The 22,037-nt window shown below is 35.3% G+C and overlaps 1 protein-coding gene across 1 annotated transcript in view; it reads right to left on the bottom strand.

Annotated features, from left to right (window-relative positions):
- The window catches only part of TNKS (tankyrase), a 181,380-nt gene that overhangs the window by 22,171 nt on the left and 137,172 nt on the right, over positions 1–22,037 (bottom strand). The window contains exons 14-20 of the mRNA XM_060085705.1: positions 18,701–18,846; positions 16,603–16,768; positions 15,037–15,256; positions 14,623–14,732; positions 8,237–8,425; positions 6,118–6,355; positions 5,449–5,531 (exon numbers count right to left, since the gene is read on the bottom strand). Coding sequence (XP_059941688.1) covers positions 5,449–5,531; positions 6,118–6,355; positions 8,237–8,425; positions 14,623–14,732; positions 15,037–15,256; positions 16,603–16,768; positions 18,701–18,846 — 1,152 coding nt within the window. The remainder of the gene's footprint in view (positions 1–5,448; positions 5,532–6,117; positions 6,356–8,236; positions 8,426–14,622; positions 14,733–15,036; positions 15,257–16,602; positions 16,769–18,700; positions 18,847–22,037) is intronic.

Genomic DNA, 22,037 nt, shown 5'->3' with positions numbered 1-22,037 from the left:
TAAAGAGTCCTTAGCTTTTCTGAATTGATACGTATAGCGTATGTCTGAAAGAAGCAGAAACCAGGCCAGCAAAACATAGTATTAGCTTCTAGAGAAGAAATGGAGAACATTTGATACATTTGTTCATTATATATAGCTCCAATCGTGAATGAAATGAATACCTCATTTAATACTCACAATGACTCATGAAATACTACTACTGTCCTTATGAGAAAATTAAGGCACAGTGAAGCCATGAAAATACTACACAGAAGAGCTGAAATGTATTGCCATACTTGTCTTTCCTCTTGCTTATTTTTCTTAAAAAGGATGACTAAAAAGCTAAAATAACTAAACATTAAATTTAGTTGCTTTGAGTAACATGGTACCCTATTTGTCCTCACATTTGTCGGAACTGGCAACTGGAAAACCTTAAATGACAAGCTAAAGAATTTAGATTTATGTTCACTAATCATTCATTCATACATAATATATTTAATGAGTACCTTCTGTATGCTAGATATTTCCAAAAAAGTAACTAATTAAACATTTCATTTAATTCTAAAACAACCCACTTCAGCTCAGAAAGGTAAATAACTGGTCCAAATTGGTAGTAAAAGAGTGGAGCCATGGAACAAACAGAATCCTACCACTACAAATCATGCTATTTCCTTTACCAAGGAGATAAAAGGTAAACACAAATACTTGGTAAAGGTTGGTAAATGTTTTGGAGGAACCCCTATGGGAACTCTTAGGAAGATTACTTACTGGCTTGAGGCTACAAGTAGGGGAGGGAACAAAGAAAGGACTAGGAAGGGGGTCAGGAAAGGTTCTTAGAAGAAAGTAATAATTCAGCTAAGGAAGAGGACTTAGGCAGAGGAAGAAGGGAAGGGTGTTTAAGACAAATGGAAGAGCATGTGCAAAAGGAAAATCAAGTGAGAGGCTATAGAACATTTGAGAGACTCTAGTAATAAAGTTCATAATGATGAGCGTATAATGTATATACAGGAATAAAAGAAGGGATGGACAGAGCAGCAGGCTAAGAGCAGATCTAATGGGCTTTACACACCAAGTTAAGACAGTGTCCAAAACGTCCAAGGACACCTTTTCAGCAGAGCGACACAAAGGTGTCTTTCAGGAGGATGGCGGTATAAAGGGCAGATCTGGAAGGGAAAGTGACTGTGAACAAGAGGACAACAGGGTGGAGCGGATTGGAAGCGATGAATCGCAGAGCAATGTCAAAGGGACAGAGGGCAGGGCCTGGTAAATAGAAACGGTTGAAGAAAAGAAAAGAATGGGGGTAAAGATTATTCCAAAATTCTGAAGCTGAGTGAATATGAGGTTATTGTGCTAATAAAAGAAATGGAAGGAAAACAGGCTAGTTGGATTTTAGGTATGTTTCTCCAAGACTCAAGGCTTTTATACTGCTAGAAATATTTTTCTGAAAATTATCTTTAAATTAACTCACTTAAAAAAAACACAAAACCTTAACTTAGTTACAGCCAGGAAATGACAAGTTTGTTGGGCCAGTTATTTATATTTAGCACACGTTAAAACCAAATTATAATCTTTAAAATAAATATTATCCATGTATCAGCTAAGTCATCTTGCACATAAAGCAAATGTCACTTCAAGAGTGTTACTTTAAGAAGGGATGCCTCTTGTTTCTAAGATTTATTCATTTTCTCTGGGGTGGAGTGAGAAGAATTGGAGTTTTAATGAAAAAGGCCTTTCTTTTACTTGGGCTTAAAAGATCGCAGGCTAGAGTAACAGTAATTAGAACTAAGTTTACAATCATGTTCATAATGAATTTCTTGAGTCCATGCCTTTGTCTTTAGATTCTGAAGTAAAAATTTATATGGTCACTTTTCATGGAAATATATATGTGGACCATAAATAGGTTCACAAGGAATCTTCCAAGTCATGGCATTTATGTTCCAGGAATTGCAATGTAAATCAAATCAGTCTTTCCCACAGGAAAAGTATTCTAGTCAGGAAGCTATGTTACAGAGGAAGGGCCAAAGTGACACTGGTACTATACTTAGCTAACTATAAAGGACATAGGTATATATTATTTAATATAGAACTAGCCAAGTATATATGACAAACAAGTCAAGTTAGTTAAGAGACTGCTGAGAGAATAACTGTGAAGGTAAGAGGTGAGGCTATGATGCTCTGAAGGAAGTTTCCCTGGAACCAGAAATAAAAGAACTATGTTCCCTACTCCACTGAGAGAGAAGAATCGATCAGTAGGAACAGAGGCAATAAGATATTATGTGTCAAAGCATCTCAGGAAACAGAACGACTCTGCCTTAAGCTCAATAGACATGAACTAAATGGCTACAATACATACACCCTAACACTTTCCCTCACCTCAAAAATACCTGAACCTCATCATATATTACCGGACTGACATAGAATGTTAAGGGCAGAAAATCCTCTGGGTAAGTTATGGAAAGGGTTACAGAAGGTATTACTCTATAACTAAAGGCTAGTCAAGTAACAATTGTAGTCAAAATAAAACTTTGATTGCTTGAAGACTGGGCCAAAAGACAGTCACACAGAGTTCAATACAATGAGTGGTAATATCATTTGTCTGGAGGAAAGAACTACGCTAGGTAATATATATTAAATGGAAGAGTCAACATATTGATAAAAAAAAAAGATACAGAAATTATTCTGGCAAAAGGAAAATCAATGGAACCATTTACTCAGAACAAAACTGAAGTGAAAAAGATAACAATGAAACTGATGAAACCAGGATAAGCTGTCAATAGGACCAACTGTTAAGACTAAACTCTTAAACTATTAAAATCAATAAAATGAGATAACCAGGCCACAGGAAATCAGTTACTATAAAAGAGAATATATAAAGTAAAACAGAAAAAAGAAAACATAAAGTTATGATGCAAACTGACTAAAAGGGTAGAAACTGAACTCTTGAAAAACGGTTAATTGGAATTATTTGAATTAGCGTCTGTTTTTATTAAGCAAAGATATGTGAAATTTCACCGTTATTGTGGATATGATTTGGGAAGAAGGGAGATGGCTGGAATATGGCTTTAGCAGAGGATACTGCTTCTAAAACAGCTGTAATACCTTCAAGGGACGGATAAGGGAAAAAGAGTCTTACTGTTTAGGCTATTCTCATAAGAAATCTCCAAACCAGAGGGTGAATCAATGGCAGGTGAAGCTTAAAGGAAGAGGAAATTATTATAGCAGTTTATGAAGTCCTCCCCACAAGACAGAAGACACAACTGATGTTTCATTAAAGTATATTTTAAAAACTGGCACAGAAGCATCTGACTGGGAATTTTTTTTTTTTTTTTTTTTTTTTTTGCGGTATGCGGGCCTCTCACTGCTGTGGCCTCCCCCGTTGCGGAGCACAGGCTCCGGACGCGCAGGCTCCGGACGCACAGGCTCAGCGGCCATGGCTCACGGAACCAGCCGCTCCGCGGCATATGGGATCCTCCCAGACCGGGGCACGAACCCGTATCCCCTGCATCGGCAGGCGGACTCTCAACCACTTGCGCCACCAGGGAGGCCCCTGACTGGGAATTTTAACTATCTGGACTTTTGAAAGTATTATTATATTTTACAGGTAAGGCAAGTGATAGGTTAAATGCCTTAATCAGAATCAAGGTCTTCTTTTAGTCCAGTGCTATTTCTACCCAACTGTTTTGATCATCAAGAGCATTAAAGATCAACTACAATATATAATATGAAGAAATTCAGCCAAAAAAAAAAAGACATTAGAAAATCTTAACATCGTAATTGATATGAAAAAGACCTGGAGTTTTTAATTAACTCTAAACTGACTATATGCCTACAAAGAAATCAGATGGGGCAAAGAGGCCAGTGAAGAATTTGGACACTATATCCATATAAAGAATAACTGAAAAAGAAGATGAATTTATGCTAAATTAGGAGAAACTCTGTAAGGGTGGGTGGGTGGTTGGTTGGAAGGGTAAATCCATGATAAGTTGACTAGGTCTTAGAAATATAAGAAGGCCTATATTATGTTGTAGTGAGCTGAATGGTGGCCCTCAAAAAGATATGTCCATGTTCTAATCCCCAGAACTTGCAAAGAATCTTTTTTGAAAAACTTTTTTTTACATCTTTGCAGATGTAAATTCAGTTAAGGATCTTGAGGTAAGGAGATCATCTAGGACTATACAGGGAGGCCTTAAACTCAATGCAAGGGTCCTTACAAAAGACACACAGAAGAGAAGACAGACACAGAGAAGGCACGGTGAAGACAGAAGCAGAGATTGGAAGGATGTGGCCAGAAGCCAAAGGGGCCTAGAAGCTGGCAGAAGCATGGGGCAGATTCTCCCCTAGAGCCTCTGTAGGGAGTGCAGCCCTGCCGACACCTTGATTTTGAACTTCAGGCCTCCAGAACTGTGAGGGAATAAATTTCTGTTGTTTAAGCCACAGATTTGTGGGAAATTGTTATGGCAGCCCTATGAAACTAATGCTAGTCTAATATGTAGACTAGAGGTTCGATTTCTGTGCAAAACAGGGTAAAATGTAAACATAAGATTAACAGATTATACATGGGGCAGATTTGGGTGTACTTTAAATTACAAGCATTTTATCATACCTGCCCAAATGGTAACAAGTTATTGTCCCACATGGATAAAAAAAGGGTAATTCCTACATCTGGGAGAATGACTTAGTGACCTCTAAAGATCTTTCCCATTCTAAGATTCTATGTGTATTAGTAATAGTCAAGTCAAACTCAGGAATTTATTATTTGATAGTTAATGGTAATAAAATCATACAGTGATAAGTTAAAAACTCATTATCCTGTATAAAAACAGAATGACAAACAGAAGGATCTTAATTCATAAACACCCTAATGATGACTTCATACTAAGACCTTCACAGCCATTTCAGATATATCTGAAAATAGGCTAAGTCTATAAGCATATGGCCAAGTTTTGGTTCAGCATTATTTTAGGCTCCAACTAGACAATGGAAACTTCATAAAGAAGCAATTTTTAAAACATACACTTGCCCAAGAATTATTTTGCTATCCAATATAATGGATAATTGCTTCATGAAGATTTTGCTAAATAGTTAACATAAAAATTTCTCACTAGTTTTAAGTGGAGTCTAGTCACATTAGTAATAAAATGAGATGAATAATGGCTAACACTTTTTGGAAACAAAATTATGAGGAAAGATTTTGAAAACATTCTTTTGCAGGGGTTTCATGGCCTAAGTTTTGATATGTAATAAAACATATTGAGCCAGACTGCTTATAAAGATACAACGAAATAACAGTCTCTAATCATCTGTTAGACGATTTTGGAAAGAAGTATAAAATACTAGATTCCTCTAGCTTTTTCAGAAATTTGTTTTGAGTTTTAAAAGAGCAGCGAAGAAGCAAAGAAGAACGAACAAGTGGCAATTAATAACTCTTAATATTAAATTAAAAAGACTCAACTACATATGAGAGCTTACCTGTTCTGTTTCAAAGATGTCCCGAAGGTGTTCAAGACCAAGGCTTTTCAGGAATTGGCTAATATTCATGTCAAGACCAGCAACTAAAACAGACATACATTAAAGTTTTTCAGAAAGAAGTTTATCAATCTAAAGGAAGTTCCAGTATTTATTTAAAGCCACGGCTCTTTGACACCCTTGGCTGTGTAGATGATTTTACTTCAAGTTATCTCTGAATGTGATGGGGAAATAAAGGCAGAGTTTATCTTATCAGTAGTACTTATATTAATATTATAAAGCATAACACAATGCTTTTAGTGCAATATTTAACAGTGGAATTAAAAAATCCAAACTTATCAGCTATTGTTTCAGCTTTCATTTATCAGCTATTGTTTCACTTTTCATTTCTTACATAATCTCTCAGTATTTTCCTGATAATTTCAGTAATAAGACTCACTCAGTTCAATAAGATACTATGGTTGGAAAAGGATATACTGGGATATACGTAAGTAAGAACAAAGTAGGTGCCAAAGAATTTATTCTACGAAGACATATTTCTTATAAGCTGTTGTGTACATGAAAACTTACAGACAGGATGTCTTTAAGTGAGGTGTTCAATAATTACCGATAGAAAAGTGAGTCTGTTCATTTAAAACCGCAAAACCAATTCACGTTCACAGGTGTACTTGCCTTCTCCTTCCTTCCTCTCCGCGCCTGCTGCGCCATCCCCAGCGTTAGACGCTCCTCCTACTGCCAGTTCTGCTAAGGGGCCGGCGAGGTTGTCTATGCTGCTGGCAGCGGACAGGCAGGAGGGGGTGGATGCTGGTGAGATCAGAGAGGCACTCACTACAGTAGCCTGAGGTTTAAAACAGGTAGGTAAGGCCTCTGGGGGCATGGCGTCTATCAGCAAAGCTCTGATATCGTCAGCCTAAAAAAATAAATAAATAAAATAAAATAACACAAAAAAATTACATTCTAAAACAATAAGTTTCTCACTAAGGACAAAATGCTCAGTGAATTTTTTCTTTAATGAATGCTCCATTATTCCCTATTGGTTTTTGATCATTCCTTCTTCCTTCCTTCTCTGATCCACAGCTCCAAAGAGTCCCAGTAGTTTCAATAGGTAGAATGGAGAAACTATACAATTAAAAAAAAATATTTCATCTTTTGAAGATGTAGTGTGCAGCTTGGTGACTATAGTTAATAAGTACTGTAAGTACTTATAAGTACTGTACTATATTCTTGAAATTTGCTGAGAGTAGATCTTAAGTATTCTCACCGCACACACAGAAAAAAGTTAACTGTGAAAAAAATCCAAGAATGTGAACTATGTTGACTCCTAGAAATACTTTTTAACACTAACTGAAAAGTGTGCACACAACTGTTCATACTTATTACACATGTATTCAAAGGACATGTAAATTAACAAAGATTTGAATAGAGTTAAAAAAATAAAATATTTCACCTTTCATCTAAAAAGGAGCACATTTTAGAATGCTGATTCTCAATCATCTCTTCTTTAGAAGGAGTTTCCACACATAGTATGTTTTGTTTATGCTTAACAACTACAATAATTTTTGTTCAGTTATTTAGGGCATACTTAATAATTTAATGTACAATTAAAATCTGGTGAAATTTTAAAGGGACGGCACTTATCTTGGTTAGCTTATTCACGAACTCTACAGTCTGCTAGGCACAACTGTTGTTAGAGTATGTGGGAGATGGTCCCCAAAGAGAGCCAGCTGTCAATCCTTTCTTCCATGTACATCTGTGCCCCTCGTTCCATCAGAGGTGGCACCTCCCTCCCCTGGAATCTGGGTTGCCTATGAGTTTCTGTGACCAATAGAATGTAGAGGAAGTGATGTTCTGAGGCTTTTGAGCCAGGCTTTAAAAGGATTGGCAGTTTCTCCTTTTTTTCTCTTAGAAGTCATCCTCCCATGCTGTAAAGAAATTTGAACTAGACCACTGAGTGTGAGATACTATGCAGAGAGAGGTACTTACTGTAGGATTTCAGGCCATCCGAGATGCTGGAGCCCCAGCTGAGCTCCCAGCTCAAGGGAGCTGCCAGAACAGCAGAGCCGCCTAGCTGAGCCCAGCCAACCCAGAGGCCTGTGAGGAATTATAACTGTGAGTGGCACTGGATTAGCCACTCACTTGGTTTTGGTTAAGCTACTAAGTGTTTTGAAAATTGTTACTCAGCAACAGATATATAAAACAGAATGTGGCTTAGAAAAGTTTTTTGGTTAAAAAATTCTAAATTATGTGACCATACAGTAACTCCCTGATTTCCAGAAAATGCAGGAAAGATGTTTCTTTACTGTGTTTAATTCTGTAGTTCAATAGCATTTAACCACAAAAATTTAATTCTTGATTTTGAAACTATTTCTACAATATATCAGTTTCCTTTTCCATCTTCAGAAGAATGATATACTGCTTAGAAGATAATTTTTTCTTTGACTATCTCACCTCCCTCAGGTAAATTATCAGGAACATCAGATGCTCTAGAATAATAAGCCAAAGTAGAAGGTGTTGAGATATTTTACGAATACAATCTATATACAAGTTTTTCTATGATTCATGTTTTCCCTCCAAGTTAAGTATGGCAAAAAAATTAACTTACTGCTTAGTTTGCCTTAATAGTTTAAAATTATATAAAAATGAGAACTTAAAAAAATTCATAAGGAAGGAAATTTGTTCTTCTTCCAAGAGATATATGCACCACTAGAGGTAAACCTGTTAAGCCCTGGAATTTACTGTCATTTCTGAAAGTATAACAAGCAATTCTAAATATTTTGAAATGAGGACTTACTGTTGCCAGATCTAAAGGTGTCTGGCCTTCTTGGTTCTTCATAGTTGGATCTGCACCATGTGCCAGGAGTAGGGCACAAAGCTGTGTCCTGCCTTTTTGGGCTGCTTCGTGAAGAGGGGTAAATGCCCACTTGTCTGTTGCATTTACACATGTGTTGTATTTTATCAGTAACGCTGCGATGTCCACATGCTGAAGAAAAACAAAAGGATGGCAAGAGGTAAGAATGAGATTATTTGGTAAAGCTCCTTCAGATACACTTGTTTTTATTTAACATTTCATTCCCTCTATATCTCTATTCTCATCCTTAACAGAAGTTTCTTCTATAAAAAAAGAATATTCATTACACCCCTCCATCTGTATTTTGGACTTCATCTTTTCTTGCTTCCTCTAAAATATCAATTCCACAATTATTCTGTTACCCTGTAATTCTTCATGGGAGCTTTAAAAGTTTTTTTTATTCAGCCTTATATTCAGATCTATCTTAAAAATAAACATATAAGATGAAACTATTACCTGGCTCCAAGTTTCCTAATAATGGGCTAATCTGTCTGTCAAACTTTTCAAACCAGCATCCTATAACCACTGCTTCTCTTTATCTTCCCATTTCTCTTTCTAACCTATTGCAACCTGATCTACTATTGAAAACACTCATCTCAAAGATTCTCAATGTTCTTTCTTCAGCCTTTGGGAAAGTAACATAACAAAACAACATTTTACAAAAATTAGTCTGTCGAGCCAAAATGACTTAGGGGGTGGAGGAAATGTCAGCTGCAGACGCACTAACTAATAACCTGGGCATGAGGTGATAAGATCCTCAACTGTGATGGTTAGAGAAGAATAGGAAAGAAGAGCTAAATTTGAGAAATTCTGAAGGCAAAACAATCGGGTTTTAGAAAGACAAATTAACCACAGAGGAAGAAAGATGAAAAAAAAAGTCAAAGGTGACTGCCTTTTTTCTTTTTTAATTTGGTCTAGAAGATTAAGAAAAAAAAAAAAGGTAGATGGAAGCATTAACAGAAATTGAGTAGCAGAAGTTTAATTAGGAATGAAACTATAAGGAAGGTTCACTTGGGGTATGTGGTTTCTGAGGCACAACATCTAAGTAATGATGTTCTGTAAATGGTTTCACACAAAAGGTCAGAGCACAGATAAGAGGGTCGCTTACTTATTCACTTACTCTCTCTTACCGACTCACCCACCAACCAGACATTTGCTGAATACCTATCTGAAGCTGAATTTCATGAGAATGGGAAGAGGTGGGGAAAGTAAGGACAGAAGTCTCCCAGGATAGAATTTAGGGCAAGTTTCTTCAAATTTTCCTTTAAAATTCCTTAGTATTTTCTTTGCTCTCGAAGACACTCACTTCAAAAAGGATAGGTACTTCTGAGGTAGTATTAAAGTACTTTTGGTGTTTTTTTTTAATATAATACAAATACTTGTTAATTTTAGGAAAAGTGATTTCAGAAAACAGAGGAAAATACAAATCAGACAACTTCTAAGAAAGCTTTCACATTTGCTCTGACAATATAAAGACAACAACAACAACAACAAAAAAGAGCATAATCAGACGAGGGCTTCTGAGAACAGGCCATGTTCTGTGATCTTTTGGGGATTATGAATGAGATATATCATGATTATAAAATTGATTCTAACACAAAAGATAAAAATAGGTAACATGTGTAGCACTATCAAAATCACTTAAAACAAAATAGACCCCAGTGATTAATCTCCCTTATTCAAAGGATACATGTTGAAAAGAATAGCTATTTTTGTTCAATTAACCCAAAAGCACAGAGTAATTTCAAGCTTCTCCCCAGTAAGGTTATGGGGTGTTTAAACTAGGTTCCTGATGATTAGTTTTATTCTACTCCCATTTGTGTTGGCAGTATAATATAATTTGGTAGACTAATTTGTATAGGCTTCCAAAATTAGACAGTCCAGGGAAAATTATGTGTGTGTGTGTGTGTATAAAATGAATCATATATATGGTATGTATTATTAAACTTTCTTTATATTAAATTTATAGTTTATGCTTAGAGAAACCAATTACGTGCTTATTAAATTTGCTGACAAACATCTGAAACAGCAATAAACAGGAAATATACTGCTACCCAAGTAGACTAAAAACACAATTCTTAAATCTTTTAAATAGCCACACCACTGGGGCAAAAAAAATAACTGAAATTTAAGGCTGACAAATGCAATAAATAAGCTACAGCTCAGTCCTATACAATACATAAGAGGAAAGTATTGAACTAGAAGCTCTAGAAAAGGAATTGAACTCTGCTGGAATGTTTCCAGGAGTCAACTTAATATGGTTTCAAAATTCAGCTGCAACACAAAATGCTTTAAACGACAAATGCAACATAAAAACACTGCAAGGGCCCTAATTTAATTTTAGAAAGTTGGGAAGTAGGGAGAAAAGAAACATGTTTGGGTTCCAGTTAGAGCAATTTAATTGTACGATAATGTCATGAAATTCCCCTAACATTATACATTTTAGAGAAAGCATTAAAAAATGAAAAATTTGAGAGAGAAAACTCAGCAAAATTGATTCACTCTTATAATAGAAAACTACATGCTGTGTGGTAAATAAATATCAATGCCTTATATCTACTGAAGAGCAAAAAAATTAGTTGTCTTATATAAATGTATATTAAAAAATAATATAAGGCATTATAATACAAAAACACTAAACAGGATAATGCACATTACCATTAATATATACTCTCATGAAATCTGTAACTTTTATTTAAACTTCTTAAACTATGTCTTTGTTTCTCCTTTTGGAAAAACTGAAGTGGTAAGTTCTTTCTATATAAAAAGGCCCAAAGACACACAGAGAGCTGACTGAGCTCTCCAGAGGAAAAAAGGTAAAATATGTATCAAAGAATGATGACCAATAAATAACAGCTTAAGTAACTTTAGGTAATTTCAAATATCTCACACAATTATTTTATCTGCAGGCTACCAGTCATTATCCACTACTGAAGTCAATTAATCTGTCTATTTAATACTGATATTGAGCTGGTCAAACATACAGCTAATTCCTAAGGCTGTGAGATGTAAAAGTGACACACAGACCTTATTCTGACCAGCCCAGTATGAGGGCTGTGTGGATCGAGTTATCTCATAATAACTGTATTCCCTTGGATTTGGACAGAATGTACTTTCCACATGCATGGTCTTACCTAATTATCACAATAACCCTGTAAAGACGGTCTCAGCATCTAAGTTTTACTAGTGAGGACAGTGAAGATTAGAAAGATTAAGGCCCTTGCTGAAGACTCGTGGGTTATGGAGGAAAAGATTAAAGACTAGATCCCAGATGTTCAGACTCCAAATTCAGGTCTCCATTTCGCCACATCTGCCTGCATGGTCTTGCTAGACTAAAACACAAGCGTCATTTCCTGACAAGTTGAAAATGGCAGAGAGTATGATATCAGGGAAAAGCTATTTAAGTAGAGATCACTGGGTAACCCTATACCTAAAACTACTCTACCAATAGCCTTATTTTAAATATAGAAGCCTCTATTCCATAAAAAGTGCCACCAAAATCTCCTTCACAAAACTATCATTTCAGGGCAGTACATCATATACATCATGCAGCCAGGCCAGTCCAAGCATCATTGATATTAATACTATATAACCAGAGTTCTGCCACCCTAACAGAGCCCTATAATTTCATTAAAATATCCAGCCAAAGCTTATGTGCTATATGAATAAAAAGGGGCTTTGGAAAGACATATGTATTTATATGTCTAGAGATAATGAAAATATAATTATATCTACCCCTTAGCTAAAGTAAGATAAAGCAGCTTAAACATTTTTTATATCATGGTTAACCTTGGTCCTTATTTTAAGTCTACTAATTGAGACTGAGATAAATACAGATTTGATGTGGTTACTGACAACAGGTTATATGATATACAAATTGCATTAGATAAAATTATTTCACAGAGCAGAGATTCTCAATGGAGGGAATGACCTTACCTACTGCCAACTGAAAATCACTATGAGATGTTACTGGGGGTGGGAGGGTGGGTATATATTGTACATGGTAAAAACATGGTAACCAAAAAAAGTCAAGAAACCATCAAAGTAAAGGTTTTAGTGAATAAGAGTACATAGTCATTAGCTCACAGATATTTGATTTTTAAGTTTCCAAGTTTAATACAAGAAGGATTTTTAGAGTGAGTCAAAAAATCCACCCACACACGGAGGCAAAAGCACTTGCTACAAACATACTGTCTAGCTCATCAGCATTCTTTAGTAGGAGGATGGGATGAACCAGGTTGATGGGATGAACCCAATGCCCTCTACACAGCCTGGAGAACTTTCTCTTTATTTTTACCTCCATAAGCTACATTCATTTACAAAGAGCTCAGCAGTAGGGATGTGATAAAAAGCAGGATAACATAAAAAGAGAGAATGAAACTAAAAATGCTCATGATCTTTCTCACTTGGAGTTAGAAGAGGAGAGCAGGAGTTGTGGATAATGGTGAAATAAATTTATGAAAACGGAACAGCGGGCCTCTGGTCAGGAGGCGGACTGCATTACACTCCCTCAGCTAATGGCAAGAGAGCTGCAAGGGAATACGAACAAAGACAAGGCCGTCCTGCACTCTAACTTATTATATTTAGCCACGAAAGAGAACCACTATAAATTTTCTTTCTTTCACACTGGTCACAAATTGACACATATGTGTAATAAGTAGAATCTCAACACCTTTTCCATCAGAAGAATGGGAATTAAAAGGTAAAATACTTAAACCTTAAAAATTTAGTTTTACTTTCTTCATCCTCAGTGACAACTATGAAAGCTATGAAAGGAAAAGACTGACGGGACTGAACTTTTCCACATCCACAAAGTATGGGATATACTGGAAACACAGTACATAGATCAACATAGTCTACACAGTTGACAGTTTATGTTTTATTAGATCAAGTCAAGAAGTATAATTCTACTGCCTACACCTATCCTCACTCATTAGGAGATTTATACGGAAGTTAAAAGACACTGATCCCATCAGCTTTATAAACTCTTAACTGATAAACTTTTAACTGAGGCTTAGCTACATGGATAACAATATGGAGAGAAGGATCATGCTAAGAAGTACTGGACATTATTCTCCAAATGATACATATCTATACTTGTAACTCAAAGGTAAAAGGATTATACATACATGTATATGTAGTATATTAGCAGTAAATATTTAGCATGCCTGGTCTTCAGTAGAAATACACGTTGTACAGTGAAATTGAGAATTTTATATGAAAGAAGGCTAAAAGAAAATTCTAATGATTTTAATAAAGGATTAATTATCTTTGGAAAGATAACTTCAAATACAGAAGTTTCAAGAGGATTTCAGTACTAATAATATATTTATTAAATCTGATAACTTTCAATTAGCATGTATCACACTTGGAATTAAAATTTTCTTTCCTTTCTGTCCAAATTAAAACTAGATTGTTTGCTTTCCTTGATTATTCCCACTCAGACATGTCATCTCCCTGAAATGCTGGTCTTTGAGAGGGGGCATGAGAAGATGCAGATATTCTCATTATGAAGGGCAAGGGAGAAGAGAGTAAGAGAATATGGAAATCATGGTGATTAGTTTTTACTTATAGTCTGTCAGGCTTTTGCAAATCTAGAAACTGTCCTCACCAATAATGATTCCATCTATGAGAGCCCCTAGTATGTACATTCTGGCACGTGTGCATCTTTACAGTCAAATAGGGATTCTGACAAGCACAAAAGTATTCATCTTCTTCCTGTGTGATTCATCAGATCTAAAGTGGGCCTTGATGACTTCCAGGCAGTCAGTCCAACAAATGTCAAGGTACTGGAATACAACCCTCTTCCTCTTTCAGCTGATGATTACAGATTACAGTTACAGGGCTTTGCAAGAATCAATTGCGACTTTCACTGTGGGGTTTCAACTAGTCATCTGAACTCTTTGAAACCATATACACCAATAGGCTCAACCATTTTCTTGAATCTTTCTAAGATGCTGAGGATAAACATAAGCAAGCATAATTTCCATGCCTATAGAGGAACCTCCTGGCTTTCATAGTTTCTAAAATCTACTTAAGGTAGAGTTAAGATTTATTATCTACATCAATAAATATTAACTGAGCAGCCATCACATACCAATTATTGTGCTAGATAATGTGAAGAGAGCAAAAAGCTCTAAAAAGTATGGTCTTTGGCCAAAAGATAGTTATGCCTAACTGAGAAGGCTAGAAAGACTCTGAATAGTAAGATTAAAATTGTGCTAAATTATGCTGTTGGTTAGATATCTACTTATTGCAGGCATGGTATGCATTTAACAAATAAGTAAATATCAGTAAAGTTTTCTAGACTTTAACTTTAGCATGCTCACCCCATAGGATGCTGCATTGTGAAGAGGAATTAAACCACCCTTGTCTTGGGCATTAACATCTGCTCCGTGCTCTAGAAGATATTCAGCGACTTCCAGGTTATTGTAGCCTGCTGTTAGAATGAAAAAAGGCAAACGTCAGCTTAAAAGAAAAAGAAAAAAATATATATAAATGATAAGGACCAGAAAACATTAATACTTTTTGCTTTAAAAGCTAATACTACTATCACATAAATAAGAATAAGACATTTACAATAAGAAATTTATATAATTTATAATAAGAAATTATTTAAAATAACATCAATCAAGCGTTTTCTGAGTAGGTCTCTTCATGCTCAGCATTTCTTTCATCTTCTGGTGAGCTGTATTAGGTATCTAAGAAAGATCATGAGCCTTGGAAGTGCTGGTGATGCTTACCTGCCAAGTGCAGAGGGGTTGAGTTTCTACCTTGGGTGTCTCGGCAGTTGATATTCTCTGGGGTACAGAGCTTCTGCACTCTTGCCAGGCAGCCCTTCTTGGCAGCATCCAACAAAGCAGCATCTCCTCTCAGCAAGTCCTGAATATCTGTGTCTCCTTCTTTTACCAAATCTAAAGGTGTATTTCCATCTCTGTTCTTTTTAGTAGGATCTGCTCCATGCTACAAAATAACCAAATGGGGTTTGTGTTTTCTGCAGTATCTTTGTTTTGTTTCTTTATGTTTAACTTCACCTTCACTCGTCCAAAGAAAGATTATCTATTCTATACACATTGTGAAAAACAGAGGCACTGTTTGGTCTTTCTTGCAAAATTCCTACTCAGCAATGTACTGGATCAGCTTTCTAACTATCAGTACTTCCCAACCAAAGCCCCAAGCCTCAGGATCAACACTGATGGTGAGTGGGAAAGGTGTCAAGTGCCTTTTACTTTCCGTATCATATACTTTCTCAGACTCCAAGCTGTCTTCAGAAACCACTTTTCCCTTTAATCATGGCCTGGATATTAATGTTGACCAGATTTCAATTATATAGAGATATTCAGTGTTGATGAAGTGAGAAGAGGAAGACACACAGGTGGAAGAAGTACTTAATTCTAAATGGAATCAATAAAAAGAAAGTTTGGTAATTTAAAAATATTTCCATTGTAAGTCTTAGAACCTATCATGAAATTAGGTAGAAATGTATTAACAGTTAATTTGATTTTAAAAGTTTAATCATCTATACCTATGAAATAAGGTCAATAAAAGTCAAGAATCTTTATTACAGGCCTGACACAGACTGCTATAGGCCCAATGGAGAAATCTGGAATAACCAACCTAGACAATGAATTCACATTGTCCTAGAAGTTATTTCTTACTAACCAGTGATAATAAAAATGAGTATCAAATACAGTGTTATTCTCAAAACTCATAAGAACATACTTGATCCCACGAAAGTGGCAGGAGAAGAATTTTATATTTAACCAGGACAAGGTTTTCTCTAGTTTAAAAAAAAAAAAAAAAAAAGAGAAAATGACATAAATACATGTCCAGTCATTTTTCACATCTTTTAATTAATTTCACATCTTTTAATTTAACTTCCTATCCTTTAATATTTAAATAATGCTTAATAATTAGAAATGAGCTTGTTAACAATAATAAAATAGCTAGTAAGAAGAAAAAATCAAACTTGATGGAAAAACTTGGTTCTTCTCGTACAAATGTTTTCTGATATTAATACTGTAAGTATCAGATAAGCAATGCAAACTAATTCAACTCTTTCCAAAACCTACCTTGTTGAACTGTGATGAACTCAACATAATCAAGTCAGTTCAGAAAGGTATTTCAGACATTACTCAAAGCTACGTGAGTATCATGATATCACACTTAAACATCCCCCTAACATAGAAAGTGGAAGCAGTCTCTACAGCACTTACTGTACTGTATTATAGAATAATTTACTCTGATGTACTTTTATGTCCTAACCAAATAATAAATATAATTACTTTATAATTTAAAAAATTACATACTTTTAAAAGGAGCTTGCAGATTTCATATTTTCCTTTAGCTGCCGCTTCATGTAGAGGAGTAAATTTCCATAAGTCAGCCACATTGACGGAAGCCCCATGCCTTACCAAGAGTTCAGCTACTTCATAGTGTCCATATGAACAAGCGTTATGAAGAGGCACCAAGCCACTAAGCGAAAGAAAATTATTTTAGAGACATACAACACATCTTTGCATTAAGATGATATGTATAACAAAAATAATTCTCTATGGCATTGACTATACTGAACACTCACTTAAAAAAATTTCTCCTCTGATCTTGAAGATATTATCATCCATTTCCAAACAAGGATTAACAATTTCAAAAATTTCAAAAATGTCCCTTTCAATATAAGGACCTTGCTTTGTTTCTTGGTGATGGATATAAATTTCACAGCAATCTTTATTCTTAAAATACATATAGATATATCCATAAAAAAGGTTCTATTATAATATTTTTAATTCAGGTTTCATCCTGGCAATATAAAGAGCAACACTACAAAGTGATTTCAGGAATAACTAATTAATAATCTGGTTTTATCATCTCTCAGATTTTCTTCCATTTGGGTCTTCCTAGTGAAAATTGTATGCTTGCTTACTTATAAAATACACAACGCAATCTAACTTATTAGGCAAGTTCAACCTTTTGTTTTTGGCTTTTTTTTATTGTTAATAATCTGGTAGTGGTTTCTGTGCATAGATTTAAATATTTAGGTGCCAAGCAATGAAAACTCAAAATCCAAGTGATAGAGAAACCTCAGTATTCAGTAAAGAAAATAATGAAATCAACCATAAACTCTAGTCAGATGAGCAAACTATCCTGTGATGACTCTAAGTTCTGATTGGAAGGCAACTGGTATTCTAAAAGGACAAAGATGTCCCCATAAAAAGGGGTGCATCAAAAGGATAAGTTTAAGTTGCACTTAGTACACAGCAAACACAAGGTATCAAGTTAGTACCTTTTTACTTAGAGAGATCAGGTTTTTCTGTTTTTGTTTTTAATGTTTTGAGACCAAAAATACTGACTGTTAAAATGGGGCAATAGAGGGACTTCCCTGGCGGTCCGGTGGTCCAATGCAGGGGGTGCAGATTCAATCCCTGGTCGGGGAACTAAGATCCCGCACGGCGCGGCCAAAAATAAAGGGGGGGGGGCGCTGATGGCAATAGAAACAAATGTTGGTTCCTCTCTAATGCACCATAATACTTTGAAAGAGCTAGTGATAATATTATTAAATATTCATGTCTGATGTGTCCCTTTTAAAAGATAAATAAACCCCAAATGGTTGACTGAGGTCTAAGTTGTGTGGTTTAATTCTACAGCAGTCTGGTATGTAATTACACAGAAAGGTGCTTATTTATATTTTGAGATGATATGAAATTAACTCAGGATATGGAAGCTCATCTCAGTTAAAACTTCCTTCTTGCTTTTCTAAATAGCTTCCACGGCTGCTTTAAAACTCTGTCTAGATAAATTAACACAGTTCAGTAAACTAATATAAAAATAGAGAATATCTGAATGAGTAAAAATAAAATTATGTTTCTATTAATATGACTTTGGGATGGGTGGCTTCTTTTAGGAGGAGATTAAACATTTTTAATAGCAAAAAAAGGGATGAACAATAAATTACAAACTATATAAACACACGTACATAATGCAATAAAATACTATATATAGGCATTAAAAGGATGAAATGAACTATTAAGTACTGACATGGAAAGACATTCAAGATATACTACTGGGTGAAAAAGGCAAATTGCAAAGCAGACCGTGTGCAGTGACATCATCATTTACATTAAAAATAAGCTCCACCACAACAGCACACACACTGCGACAGGTCCTTCAAAACTCCAGGCGGTTACAACAAAACTTTGATGCTGTAATCTCTAGGAGGTGGAGTGAGAGGGACTTTTCACTTTCTATACTATACATTTCCATAATGTTTTAATTTATGCTTTAAACTTAAAAAAAAACATGCATTACTTTTTTAATAGGGAAAAAATATCTAAAACTTCAAACATATAAAGAAAAGAAATTTTAAGTATCAAGAAAATGAATCCCAAACGGTGAAATTCTAATGCATACCCTTTGTCTTTGGCGTGGACATCGGCACCATGGTGTAGGAGGTACTCCACGACAGACACACGGTTATAGCCTGCCGCAAAGTGTAGGGGTGTAGAATGCCGGCCCTCTAAATCTCTGCAATTCACATTCTGAGGGCTGCAAAGTTGCTTTTATGGCACAAACACACAGACAAACACAAAAAGAACGTTAGTATTTATTCATAGAACTCGCTCCAAAACACTGCAGACATCTTGGATAAATTGTATTTTTCTAATGAATATTTCTTTCCAAAGATTAGATAATACAAGTGATGTTTTAAAATCAACACGAGGGCTTCCCTGGTGGCAAAGTGGCTGAGAGTCCGCCTGCCAATGCAGGAGACACGGGTTCGTGCCCAGGTCCAGGAAGATCCCACAGGCCGCGGAGCAGCTGGGCCCGTGAGCCATGGCCGCTGAGCCTGCGCGTCCGGAGCCTGTGCTCCGCAACGGGAGAGGCCACAACAGTGAGGAAGCCCACGTCCCGGAAAAAAAAAAAAAATCAGCACAATGTTTGGCTTTACAGTGTCTACAAATGTTCCATTTGCAGAGCTATTTAATCTTTTTCAACATTTCCTGGCCAAAATCTTAATCAGAAAGAAAAACCCATAATAAGGCAAGCATTTCCGAGGCAAATGGTGCCTTCCTTCTTCATAGTTATAAGGCTTTCCTCCCCGAGGCTGCCTGTAACAGCCTGCATGCTTGTACCAGCACGCTCTTAGCCACTCTTTGCTCAAATAAGACCAACCCTGGTTGACTGCAGAATTACCCAGAATTCTTGCCTCCTTTGACGTGGCAAGCAAGAAGGCTCTGGAAAAATTACATTAATTCTGTCTGGGCCATCCACTTGGCCCTCTGATCCATCTCAGCAAAGCCATGCAGGCAACAATGTTTTACTTGATCTTTGAGGGGATATTTGTCTAAGTCTACAAGTCAGATTGATTCTGATCATATTCTAGTTTTTGGCCTTCTATCTCCTTCAGCTGTATCCTCCAAATCTCTTCTCTTTTACCTATTCTCCTTCTGAATATTATCATTTCAGCACAAGCTCAGCTGTTTGCTTACAAAGCAGTAGAAGCAAAGTTAGGCCAGAGCAGTTGCATCGCTGATGGTGACAGATGGACTACAATAAAAATATTTGAGGAACAATTTATAAAGAATTTCATATTTTTTCAGTGAGAGGATTATTATCTACGTGTGAAAACAATCATCATCTCCATTTTACAGATAAATAAACCAAGGCTCAGAGAAATTAAGTGACATCCTGTTTCATATAGTTGGTAAGGGGTAGAATAAAAACTCAAACCCCACTTTCTTGATTCTTAATCTTTTGATCTTCTTGCTACATCATTGCTTACCTACTTAATTACCCAAATTCAGGGAAGTGATGAGAACAGAGGTAGTGAAAAGAAGAATTCTTAAGTTAAAAAAGCAGAGAAAAACGGTGACATTTTCTAGGCTACAGGTATGATGGCAAGGGCTTTCATATATAGCTCACTGTAATGAGCTATTATAATAGAAAAACTCTGAACCTGGAAGATATCTATGGAGATACTGAGGAGGGGCTGGTAGGGTAAAAACAGGGCTTTTCAGGTGTACAATTTTTATATGACAGAAGGAAGTCTGGGCATAAGGGAGAGACTAAAATCTGAAGAGCCATTGTCATCTGGCCAGGTTATATCTTTTCACGACAACTGAGTCTGTGACAAATTTTATATATTTTATTAATATATAAATTATAGAATCAAGAAACAAAATTAAATAGAAATAAATAAATACATAAACTAGAAAGAAAGGCTACAAAAATTGACAATAAACACCTTCTATGGTGTCTTACATGATCGAAGCTGCTTCCTGCTGCTGCTGCTTTTATTCTAGTTCTTTATATTCTAAGTTAGCTATTTTTCCTTTGCAGAGAACAGTGGCAAAATGGGGATGAGGGAGGGAATGAAACCCAATTTATTTTACCTTATTTTATTTTTTTATTAACAAAAAGAGAGCCAATTCTGCTTATTAAATATTTGCTTTCTACTATTTGGAAGTTCTTTATCCTCTATTCTATTTCAATTTCTTTTTGAATGCCAAGACAATTTTTACATCCTTCCTACCTGCTTCTCAAATACTTTACTCAGCAAACAGACTTTTTTTCTAATAACTAATTTCTAATGCTTTCTAAAGCCTCTAAGGAAGGAAGTTTACCATGCTTAATTCTCACTTAATTTGTGCTTTGTTTTCTTCTGCCATTTCTACTCTATTCATAAAAATATATTTGGCCTTTATTGTGAATGGATTGTTTAAGAAACCTGGAAGCTGTGGCATGGTTTCTAATACATACAAGATGTAGGAATTAAAACCTACACATTAAAAAAATAATAAACTATTAATTTAATTATAATGGCCACTATAGCAATTCTAGCACTGGGGTTATCATGCTGTGATACAGAAAAGGAGTCCTAATCACTTTTATATTTTAAGATTTTATTAGGATACATTTCAAATGATAAAAGTATTTTTAAGAAAAAATATATATAATTTCAGATCTAAGAGAAATTTACAATTTCTCTCTAGTGGCTATTATGACTGAAATTTACTATTTTCCTTTAAATAACTTAGATGTTAATGTAAGATGGAAGAGAGGTTGGAAGTAGCCACATAATGCAACAAAAATAAAATTTCTAGGCAACAGAGTTTAGAAGGCGTTTACTGTCATTTTCAACCAGTATACATCATCGAGAGTACTAAAATTTGTTTGCTAAAAATTACAAAAACCAAGTTTGCTTAATAAGAAATGACAATAAGAAATGAGCAAGATTAGTTTGTAAAAAATAAGCTGGTAAGATTAATACCAAATTTGCAATTAGTCTTTCTTTAAAAAAAGGAAAAAAAAATAAAACTACAAGACCAATCCCCAAACAAAAACAAAACTCATATTCCTTTCTGCTATCTTCATCCACACATGAATGATTATAGATGGGAAGTGTATGTGTTTAAAAAAGGCATATTCAATACTAGAATATAATTTTATATTTGAAAAAATTCAATCTATAATCATTGTTTCTATACCACAAGTAAAGGTTGATAAAATTTCCTTGGCAAGCAATGACATAGAAAAGAAGATCCATCTTCTGCATATAATTAATTCCAAATGGTTGCAGGATCATAAGGATGCTTTCCTAGAGCAAATGTGAGAATCTCTTGGAAAAGGTCAAGAACATTGTTTCAAACTTTACTGTACTATTACCTGGGCTTGAACTAGCTTGGAAATTTATAAAAGTGGCCAAAATAACATTTTAATTAATAAAAGTGGAAATAAAAAGAGCATT

The sequence above is a fragment of the Mesoplodon densirostris genome, chromosome 20, assembly GCF_025265405.1.
Source record: "Mesoplodon densirostris isolate mMesDen1 chromosome 20, mMesDen1 primary haplotype, whole genome shotgun sequence".
Taxonomy (NCBI): Eukaryota; Metazoa; Chordata; class Mammalia; order Artiodactyla; family Ziphiidae; genus Mesoplodon; species Mesoplodon densirostris.
The sequence above is the reverse complement of the archived record's forward strand: the minus strand, read 5'-3'. Positions and strand labels throughout refer to the sequence as shown.